The sequence below is a fragment of the Diabrotica undecimpunctata genome, chromosome 3 (genome assembly GCF_040954645.1).
Source record: "Diabrotica undecimpunctata isolate CICGRU chromosome 3, icDiaUnde3, whole genome shotgun sequence".
In the NCBI taxonomy this organism is placed as follows: Eukaryota; Metazoa; Arthropoda; class Insecta; order Coleoptera; family Chrysomelidae; genus Diabrotica; species Diabrotica undecimpunctata.
Genome location: NC_092805.1, coordinates 169,729,611 through 169,741,707, shown reverse-complemented (window position 1 = coordinate 169,741,707; position 12,097 = coordinate 169,729,611). Strand labels below are relative to the sequence as shown.

General features: G+C 33.8%; 2 protein-coding genes across 2 annotated transcripts in view; one reads left to right on the top strand and one right to left on the bottom strand.

Moving 5' to 3' along the window:
- LOC140437796 (uncharacterized) overlaps nt 1-6,104 on the top strand; it is a 48,495-nt gene extending 42,391 nt beyond the window's left edge. The window contains exons 3-4 of the mRNA XM_072527541.1: nt 1,960-2,335; nt 2,917-6,104. Of these exons, the coding sequence (XP_072383642.1) occupies nt 1,960-2,335; nt 2,917-2,942 (402 nt within the window). The 3' untranslated portion in view covers nt 2,943-6,104. The remainder of the gene's footprint in view (nt 1-1,959; nt 2,336-2,916) is intronic.
- nudC (nuclear distribution C, dynein complex regulator) overlaps nt 1-12,097 on the bottom strand; it is a 287,264-nt gene that overhangs the window by 273,932 nt on the left and 1,235 nt on the right. The window lies entirely within an intron of this gene.

The window sequence follows — 12,097 nt, the reverse complement described above, 5'->3', positions numbered from 1 at the left end:
GTTTTGGGGCGCGCGAATATATCGAAGAAAACACACTCACATCTGTGATACTTTTGGCTTAAATTTTTATCTAAAAGTGTCGACAAGCCGGCGTCAGTGGTTACAACCCAATGTCCTCATAAGGTATTTATGACACAAATATTTTGAGGCAAAAAGTACAATCTGTCACATAAGATTCAAGCCAATATTTGCGAAAACGAAAAATAAACTAAAATTAATATAACTTGTTGTTTTTACAATTCTTTCTTGGCGTTTCATCTGCAACTGCAGCAAACATTGTTCAAGGCGATGCAGCAGGAGTGGAAGTTGTCTTGCTAAAACTGACTGGAAGACAGCCCCGACTGTTGCACCACTGTCTTTGTCAACGTGTGACACATTGGCAGATAAAACTCCAGATAGAAATAATTCCAGACTACAATCTATAAGCCCGGAAAATAGTGTACCACTTCACAATGGCGTTGTTTGTATACACCTCATCTCAAAATATTTGAATTCTGATTGCTAATAGATAAACAAATAAAAAATCGTATAACTAAACGAAACGACTTCTATTCTTCATTTTTATTGTAAAACATTCCACATTCGTGTCATCATTTGCTAATAAAGACGATAAATTATGCACACGCTTTTTCTGTGCAGTTAAATCTAAATACTGAGGATGATTTGTTCAGCGGTCATAATAAATCGTTAGCGGTGCGATAAAATTTAGAGATGTAGCTATAAACATTCATTGCGAATTTGTTCTTGGTCAAGTTCAAGTTGAAGGATGACTTTTTCAGTCTGATTTCAAGGTAAAACAATAGTAATTGTTGTTAATTAAAGTTTATGTGTACATAAATTAACTACGAATGTATACTGTGTGTCCGAAAAGCCTTAAAGTATGAGTTAATATCACCCTAATTAGCAAAGACAAAGGACGTTCAGATACTTCGATTTTTTAGTTTTAAATTTCCATTTTGTCATTCAGTTTTAAAGGCATCGTCCCTTTTAATAGGTCTTGTAATAGGACTTGATAAGAAACTTTAATTCGTCTCCTGAAGATCTTCCGGTCTCTCGGCATATCTTTTATATGTTGTTATGTTTTCCTTTTTCTCTTCATACGTTTATAACCTATTATCCCCATTTTTATCTAGGATGTACCTTTTTTTATTTTACTATACATTTTTTAGTCCCACAAATGCTTTGTTAATGTTTCTTGATCTATTCTGTTGATGTATCCACAGCAGTTTAATTTTCATTAGGAATTTGTAATAATGGCAGTTCCTGCTTTAGATCTTACGTATTACTATCACTTTTTTATTTTATATATTCCGCCATTATTCGCAACTGCTTCATCTTTGTCGCCTCTAGTGTGATGCCTATTATTGTTCACTAATGTTTCATATCGCATGTAGTAATATTGGTGCTGATGATGGTTATGATGGTCCCCTTTTCCTAGTCTTCGTTTTATTGACACATTTTTTTTTGTAATTTACGACTTCTACTAATAAACCTACCAGACATTTTTGTCAATACTGACCACGATCCCATAAGGATCCCACAACTTTAAATATTAAAATGCAAAGTACACCTGCGAGACTTGGACTGGTAGATTTTTTACATTGAATATCGGTACGATGATAAAATTCGCAGCTTACCATAGAAGCAAACAAAATTTGAAAGTCAAAGTATTTTATTATGGAACATTTTTTTTTTCATGGAAGCCATATGTTCATCAGGTAAATTCAGTAACCGGCATTTGCACATTTTGTTCAAGTTGGTCAAGTTAATCAGGAATTATATATAAGAGTCGCAAAATTATTTCAGTCGCATTTGTGGGAACTAGGTATATTTGATATAGCAATGAATTCTGAGTTAAGTTATTCCTTTGGTATTACTCTACTTTTGTATATGTTGTTAAAAAGATGTGTTGGTAGTTTTATGGTGTGGTTTACTTATAAATAATCTTAACTTTTTCAGAGCGTACGATCTGGTTCACTTCTTCTAACAGCAGCCAATCTAGCCCAAATCCATAATCTTCAACATCCGCCCGATGTCGAAGACCCCCCACCACCGACGGAGGCTTCGACGCGTGACCAAAATATCCGCTATTATCTCCAAAGCCAATCCGTAGACGGTATCGATCACCTGCCGCCATCTATCGACATCAATAAGAAGAAAGAACCAGACACCGTGTCGGTAGCCAGCAGTACGCATTTCACGGTTGTTAACGTCAACACTAGGCAAAGACAGCCCCAGAGGAGTTTCTGTAGGAAGCACCAGTTGACGATTTTGGTACTGACGATGTCTACTATATTTACTATAGGAATTATGGCGGCCATATTGCTTTTAGAATGTAAGTATCCAACACTTTCTTCAAATTCCATGGCATATCATTGATAGTATGTTGTTATAACTGAATAACGTTGCGTGATTTTCCTAATAGTACTTAATCGCTCTATGTAAATACAAGTATTATTAAAATATAATCATATAATGAGCCACCATTTATTTGTTTTATAAATTTTGATCAGATTTAAATGTATGATTCGAACTCCTAGCCGAATGTAGTCATCTGCCTGTTGCTAGGTCAATCTTTGAAGATTTTTCTTCTGTATGTTTGTTTTCGATATACAATTCCTCTTGGTATATATTCTTAACCCTTTCTAACATGATAAGAACTTAGCAGCTGTTTATAGCGAATTTATCAATCGTAAATATTTTAACTGTTACCAGTTCTTTCTAACTTACACTGAATTCTTCTAATATACAACTGCTGGGTTACAACACATGTTGTACCCCAGCAGTATGTTAAGTACTCTAAATGTACGATTTCAGCTATCAGCGAAAAACTTGTGATTTTATCAATATTTTTTATAAAAATTAATCAAATACCAGTTTTCATTATTTTATTTAATTTCAACCTATTGTTTTCAGTGAGGGCCCAGAATCAAAGGTATTGAATACCTACAGAAGTACAAGGAATTTCCTAAGATGGCATTTAGTGAAGGAGAAAAGCAGCTGGACTTTGTTTACAAATTTCCCTGCCTTTAGATCATTTTCCATAAATAAAAAACTATGCATCGAAACCAGGAATAGATGTTTAGCAACTCATCGATCGATAAGAGGAAAGAAAGTTGAATACAACTATATGGAACAAGATGCGAAACTTTTCAGAAAATGTTTTTATGAAGGAAAATAATCGTTAAGAGGACAAAGATATTTCGTCAGTTTAGGTGATAACTTTCTAACAGAATGTTTGTCAAATTCTGACTATAAAATCGTAGTTTTCTTTTTGGTCTTAAAAACCTGATGATTATTTGTTTTTGTGCAATTTTTGTATTGATTGTATTAATTTATGAGGGCAAGATGAGAAGTTCTCGATGTATGACCAAAAAATAAGTGCTTATTTACAAAATGTGCGATTGGATGTATTTCAGATTGAGATAAAACATCCAAAATAGAGAATTTTATAACAGAACAATTTTCAAGTTTATTAGTATAATATTTTTGTTAAAACGTGCAAGCTTATACTCATTTTAATTTATAGCAATACCATCTATGGTTTCAGGCAAGAACTTTTCAACTTGCCCTCGTAAAACACGCACAATTTTGCTCATAGATACACACCAACCTTTATATACATATTTCAATTGTATCTTTTTTGCAAAATGCCTATCTTTAATATTTATAATTATTTAAAATATTAGTTACTTTAAAATTTGAAATTATCTTACCAATGGTACCAAAACTGTTTTACAAAATAGAGAAAGAAGTGTACAATAGTACACCAGGAGTACCGTAATGTAAAAGTAAGGTAAAAGTACCGACAGTTATGTTTAGTAGGAACTACAATGTGTTATTTTTTACCTTATGCAGTTTGATAAAGTGACGTCTATTTCTTCCGTTCAAATGTTTAGGGTTATACAAGCGATGATCAGTAAGTAAGAATATAAATATTAGAAAATAGTTACCATACTGTCTGGGCGCTGATCATAATATTAAAGGTGCACATTAACTTTATATAAAACAAAACAAAAAGTAGCTTCCTGAAGTTTTGGAGAGAATTAGTGAGACGGGTACAACATCAGTATTGGGAAACCTCAAAAATAATGTAAACTGACTTCTAAGTCATTTGCACACAATACGGCAAACGATTAGATCACAACTGAAAGATATGTAGTGAATCTAAATCCAAATAAAGATAAACGAGGACCTTACTCAACTAATCCCGGATGGAAATGGGATTTGTTAGAGAGACGCATTTGCAACGACTTTTATGCCAATATAACAGAGAATCTTTTAACATCATAATTTCCACCTTAAAAAGTCTCACAAAACAAAAAATTCAAGATATTAAAATAACAATCTTTTATATACGGCTGCGGAATGATAATAAACAGCAAGAATCAAAAATTAATAACCAGTTAACACCAGCAATAGAAATAAGATTAAAGCAGACCCTACTTAAGATTACTACTCAAATTATTTAGTTTATACTATAAACGGCGAGCAAAAGTACGTGTTAACGAAGAGCTGTAAGAATAAATTGAAATTAGACGTGGAGTGAGACCTACGCCGGAGAGATCCTGAAAAAAGCTCTTAAGGGCGAAACAGCTGAAATAAAGGTAAATGGAGTTCCCATTAACAACATTAAATATGCGGACGACACTGCAGAATCTTCTAATAAGCGGAACCAACGTCGAACAAGTGGACAAATATGCAGATCTGGAAACAATGATTAACTCCACAAATGATTACATTCAGTAGATCAAAATCAGAATAGAAAAAGCTAGAGCAAATTGCAACGAAATGAGAAGAGTGTTACGTACAAGGGATTTAAAATTGGAACTAAGAGGTACTATGTTTTTTCGACTTTGTTTTATGGAATGGAATCTTGGACCTTGAATGCGACATTAATGAAAAACTGGAATCATTCGAGCTGTGGGTGTATAGAAGAATTCTGAAAATATCGTGGACAGAACACGTCACAAACAAAAAGGTTCTGAGAAGAAGGAATAAAGAAATAGAAATTTTAAATACAATTAAAACAAGAAAATTGGAATATCTTGGACATATTACACGTGGAGAGAAACACACCTTACTCCAACTGATTATGCAGGACAAGATCAAAGGAAAGAGAAGCATAGGGAGGCGTAGAATGTCATGGCTGCGCAACATGAGAGAGTGGGTACGGATGTACATCAAATGAAGTTTTCAAAGCAGCCGTCTCAAAAGTCCGAATGATGATTGCCGACCTCCGCCGCGGAGATGGCACTTGAAGAAGAAGATACACATATGAATCTTATATGATGCTACTGATATTTTTGATGTCATTGGTACCTTGCTAGTAACATGCAAGGGGCATGGTAGTGACATTTGCTAGGCGTAATGATGTGACAAAGTGGCAATTTCTCAAGTAGTTGATTGAAAAATGTAATTGGAACAATGAAGTGCATGCATGAAGTAACTAAAGTCAGTGAAATACCACCCAAAGCACCGATAGATCTGTTTGGAGCGACAAATGCTACTGAAACATGTAACGTGGCATTTATAACAAAGGTTGGTTTTCGAGAGGCATGAAACTAGCACTACAAATATAAGTAGCATTATGTCAGTTGCATATATATGTAATAAATCTAAGAAGAGAACGAACATCAAACGAAATAGTGAGAAAACATAACAACGTCTGGGATAGTACGAACACGTAAAGCAGAAATACAGAAGTAGTATCCCGAATCAATCCTTTAATGGAAAGCGGGAGGAAAAAGAAAACCAGGAAGCGCCAGAATGAGCTAGAGAGAGAACTTGATATAGGGATGCGGGAATTACGTTACATATAAAGTTACAGAAAACATTTGGGAAGAAATAGAACCCTTTAAAAAGCTTATACATGTTCTAAAATAGGAGTCAGCAAACCTATTGTTTTCCTCGAAAAGATTTGCTGATGCCTCTTCTAGTTTAACGAATATTATAATCAACAGTTGTAGTAAGATGTAGATAATAATTTTACTGTGATAATGATTGAACGAGTGTCGTAAAATTTATTTATATTTATCTAATTTCTGAATGTCACTTTCAGAGATGTATGTAGTAAATTTGTTTAAAATTAAAAATTATTCATATTGTTGTAGTTTTAATTTTCATCCTATATGTAGTTACATCAAAAGCAAACAATAATCGTACCAGATTAGGAGTTTTTTCGATACCTAGGTCGCCTAATACGAGAAAAACAAGATTTTTCCCTTAGGAAGTACCTTGAGATAGTATTAGCAGAAATTAACACTGAATTAAACAAAAATCTTATACCATCGAGAAACTTTTTCAGATTTACTAATAAATTATAATCACTTGGGGACAAATCTAGAGTTTGAAGCCACTGCAAATGTAAACCCTATTCATTCTACAAATTCCCAGTCGTCAACAGAACCACGTGTAAGCCAAACAGGGTCGTACTGATGTACGACCTATGTATCATATGATTTTTAAAAATATTTACTTTTGAAACTGTTAGTGTAAGAATTTCTTGAAATTTAATCATTATATCACAATTAAACTAAACCCTAAAAAATAACACGACCAGTAAATAACTTAACAATAACTATAACATAAATATAACACAATATAATAACTTAAAAATCAACACGATACAATTAGAATTTAAAATAATCACAAGTTGGGATCTGTAACATGAGAATCTGTCTCGCTTACGGTAATAAATTATATTTTATTGCCTCTTGACGAATGAGACGGCGAATATCAACACGTGCTCATGTTTACTGATGGGAATTTGGTAAACGAATATACTTGTGAAGAGGTGTCAGCAGTGCTTGAAGCTCGCTTGCTATTTTATTATTGATTGAAATAAATTTATCATGAGCAGAGCCACAGCAACACGTGAGAATACGTATACGGAACTTAAATCACATGCTAAACAAATAGGTCTGTCAATAAACACAAAAAATACTAAAATCCTAGTACAAAGTCGATCGGAGAGAACAACACTACCCTACATGAGATTTGACAACTTAGAAAAAGGAAATAGCTGTATCTATTTAGGAGTCAACATCGCAAAGGACCACATTGACGATGCAGAGCTTAGGAGAGGAATCATCCTAGCTAATACGAGATACTTTGCTATAAGCCCGATAGTTAAATCACGAGACGTACATCAAAGAATTACAAGAATTACGAATCTACAAGATCATAATCCGACCGATAGTGAGCTATGGATGTAAAATTTTGGATTTGACTCAAAAATCTGTAAACCGCATAGAAATATTTGAAAGAAAGGTACTGACACGAATACTAGGCTCTATAAATAAGAACAACAGGTGGCGAATCAAATACAAATATCTTCTTCTTAAAGTGCCTATCCGTTCCGGATGTTGGCGATCATCACGGCTATCTTTACTTTGTTTATTGCAGTGCGGAACAGTTCAGTGGTAGTCGTGTTATACCACTTTCGTAAATTTTGAAGCCAGGAAATGCGTCTTCTTCCCGGTCCTCTCTTACCATTTACCTTCCCTTGGAGAATCAGCTGGAGAAGGCCGTAACGTTCTTGTTTTCTCATTACATGTCCTAGATATTCCAACTTTTTAGTTTTGACGGTCATGAGAATTTTACATTCTTTCCCCATTCTACGCAGGACCTCCACATTAGTAACTCTATCAACCCAGGATATACGTAAGATGCGCCTATTTCGAAAGCTTCGAGCCGATTCATAGATGCAACAGTCAGTGTCCATGCTTCCATTCCGTAGAGCAGAACTGTGAATATGTAGCAGTTCAATAGACGGCATTTTGTTTTTAATGATATGTCTCGACTGTTGAAAATGGTTCTCATTCTAACGAATGCTGCTTTTGCTTTTATTATTCGCTGTTTAATTTCTGTTCAGTGGTCCCATTGACTATTTAAATTGGTGCCTAGATATGGATATTGCTCGACTCTTTCGATATTCTGTTGGTTGATTGTAAGTTGAGCGTTTAGTATTGGTTGTTTACTAAGAGGAGGAGGTTGAAGAGGCTGTAGGCGGACATATTCAGATACCGGTGGTTCTTTATAATATATATTATATATTTCATATTTGTATTTTTTTAGTAAAAATACAAATATGAAATATATAATATATATTATAAAGAACCACCGGTATCTGAGTATGTCCGCCTACAGCCTCTTCAATAGACAGGCCATGTTTTTAGGATGGAAGAAAAAATGCTTCCAAAAAAACTGTTGAATGCAAGAATGCAGGGGAAGAGACCTATTGGAAGACCAAGAAAGCTATGGAAGGATGATGTGGATGAAAACGCCAGAAATCTCCTTAGCAGTCGATCGTGGAGGAGAATGAAATAAATGTACACGAGATGTAGCAATTAAGTTCCCAGACTGTTGATATAATATTTTTATTTGGCAATTTTATAATTTTTCCCTTCATTATACACTTATTTCGCATCTCTACACAGCTCCATGCGATCTTTCCCCTGTAAGAAGCAGTCCTTCAGGTCATATTCCGACAGGCTGTTTAGTAGCTGCGCCGATTTTTGTTTTACGCCCTCTATTGATTCGTGGCAGATTCCCTTCAAGCAAGATTTGATTTTTAGGTACAGTTAGAAGTCAAAAGGGGTTAAATCTGGCGAATAGGGTGGGTGCTACATGACTGTGACCTGATTCAGGATATCTAGGAAATATCTTTCCAGATTCTGGGCTTCTGTTTGCGAATTTTTTATTAGAGGCTTCGTAAAACATCTAAATAGTAATACTGGTTAACTGTGTGACCTTCTTGTACCCATTCCATACAAACTACACCCCTTATATTGAAGAAAACAAATCTGAGAGTGTTGAGTTTTGCGCTGCATGGATTAACACTTGGTTTCATATTGAACTGATCGGTGATATTGACAAATACATGCTTCGTCACAAGTTATGACCTTTAACCAGAAGTCCGAGTAATTTTCGATGTATTCTAGGGTATCAGAACATAAGTCTTTACGGTGCATCTTCTGTTCCGCCGTTAGGAGTCTGGGAACAAGGTTAGCACACACTTTCCTCATATTTAGTTGCTCATGCAAAATTTGTCCCACAGTTTCTTTATTAATAACCACATGTTCAGTCATGATCGTCAACTACAACAACCTCCCTCCTTGTCTTAAGGCCTCTCTAATCCTCAGAACTTCTGGCACGGGATAGGAAATTATCCTCGTAAAACCTCTGCAAAGTTTCATAACTTTCCGACCAGGCTTCGAAAGTTTTAACAAACCAAACTTTAAATTCACTCTACTCAATTTTTTATCCAAGAATGTTTGTTGCAGCTGATAAGACTGCATGCTTTATAATTGAAATACTGAGGTAGGTAACAAAACGCTAAGCAGGACCACAACTTAGAAAATATTGAAATACATACAAACAGTCTGGGAAGTGAAGCACATTGGAATTAAAGACAAAAGAATTAAACACAGCAAAACAGATCGTGGGCAAAGGGCAGACTGGTACAATGAAAATTGTCAATCAGCCATACAAAAAAAAAGAAAGCATTATATAAATGAAAAGCTAGCCTAAAACAAGAAGAATAACTTTTGAAGATGTACGACGAAAGGCTTATAAAATATGCTGAAAATAAAACATAAATTGCGAAACAACAATAAAGGGAGTACAAATACATAATCAGTTTGGTAGAAAATCAAGACAGTCAGATAAGTGGAGAACCCAAAAAGTACAATATCTGTTCGAAAAACCTGCTTCCCAACTTTATTATTGAGATTGTAAGAAAATGACCAGCTTCTCGATTTGCTACATATTGAGGAGAGAGATGAAGATATAGGATCCCAGACTATTGAATAATTCAAACGAGCAATAAGAGAGAAAAGAGACAACAAAGTTGGTTAAAGGTTCTAATAGAAAGCTACTAATACATAAATAAACTGATAATAACAAGATTCAAATTCAATAGAGTTCATACCATAATTATTGGCGTTTATGCTCCAGAGAAAGGTAAAAAAGGAAGGAACAATAAATCACTTCAAAAAATACCTAACAAATGCAATAAAATACGGCATAATATGATTATAGGAGGTGACTTACCTATTAGAATCAGAAACATACCTATTACATAAGTAGTTATAACAAATGCATAACAACACCTAAATAACAGCAGAAAAGAACAGACAATTCACTACTGAAAATCAATCGAAACTCTCCATATTCATGAATATATGTGAACTGCTTGCGATAGATACTGTAAATAGAAAATTATAAATCCAAGTACATGATACTCGGGTATACCTTGGAAGTGACTATATTCCAGCCACTATATAGCTTACAAAATATTTAAAATAAGTAACCTCGATAAGCAGCTTCAACCTTCCACCGAAAATAACAGAGAATATCAAATTTTCTCATATTTCCAGCATTAAAACCATAGATCAGAATTCCAAATTAAAAAAAAAATGGGATATGAAGATCCCGCCATAAAACTCTACCAACTGTTCAAGAATCACCTATTTCAAAATTACATTCTCTTCAGAGACTTCAGTGTAGTGAGGATTCCAAAAAATATTGCCACGAAGAGTTCTAGACAGTATATTGCAAGACAGAACATTAAAAGGTTGGCCATGAAAAAAATAAGAAGGTGAATTGGTAGCAGGCATGCAGAATTTGACAGTTGACAGAATTTCCTTAAAATAACAACCGCACTCACTGCTACAGAGTTAGAGTTATTGTATCAAACAAATGGAAAATTATATTTTTAATTTCACTGCATTCTCACATAAGGTTGATACAAATAAAATTTAAATACAACACTAAAAATGTTATAAAGCACTACTCTCCAATAGTGGACAAAGAAAAAGAAGGAATTGACAAATTTTCACATCATACCCAACAAAACTGGTACAAAAAGGAGAACAGATTTATTACAATGTCCATTTCTTGTGTTTTAGAGAATATGTATGTCCCCATTTCCTAAGAGGAAAGTTAGAAAATTATAAAATTTAATTCAGTTTTTAATAGAACAAAATTATTGGTTTCTTTATTTTAGAAATCTTATGAAAGTATGTAAAATTTTGTGAAAGTGGTGAGTCAAATATATGACACACAAATATAAAAATGAAATATAACCTATTAGTAAATAACAGCATTTCTAATAGTTGTCTCCTACCATTTTCAATTTACCACGGTTCCTGAGAAATAATCTCCCCAAAATATTTTAGACTGCTTACATATGTCTGAGGAACAGAAATTGAAAAGTTGACAGAACAATCATAGCCACAAGACAAGATATTTTGAAATTTCTACTTATTTCAGTACAAAAAGTAATAGTAATAACTCTCGATATATTCTGACTTTGGTTAACCAAAGGTTTTAATAATATTTATCCTTATTCTCTACCAATTTGATGTTTTTTGTAGAAGTCTTTAGTCCAATATACTCATTTCCACAATAACCTCCTCATTTGATCCAAATCTTTTTCTTTGTAGCATTCATTTGTGATTTGCATACATTAAATAATAGCTGGAGTTAAAATTTGAAGAATACTTACTTTTATCATCATTACCACTAACTTGTAACACAGTGCATTGTCTTGATGAAATTGCATCTCATTATTCTTCATTTGTGCCTTCTGTTCGTAATTTTTTCTGTCAAATTCACCAACAGCATTACATAATATTTATTATTGACAATTAATTCTTTCTTAATTTAACTGGTAAACAACTTTGCCAGCTAATGTTTGCATCTGTGGTCACTCAGCTATCTCTCATCATTCAGCTAATCTCATATTGGTGAAAAAACTTCAGTTTAAGTACTGGTCCAATACAACATTGAAAATTATAGGAGAATATTGTTTTTGATTGAACAAATTTTAGGCCTACTTTGATCACAACTCCCTCATTGACAAATGTTTATGAATACGCTGTCTTCCAAAATTTTCAAGGTATCTACTATGTCACTCAAATTCAATTTGCGATTGGTAAAACAATTTTGTAAAGTTTTTTATGTTTTCGAGGATGACTACCAGAGCATACCACCTCTTAACCATTGTTTCTGAGGGACAAGAGTCTTAATGAGGCTTATTAAAATATTTCATTGCTTTACTATGTTGTAAACTAATGATCCAATTGATCCC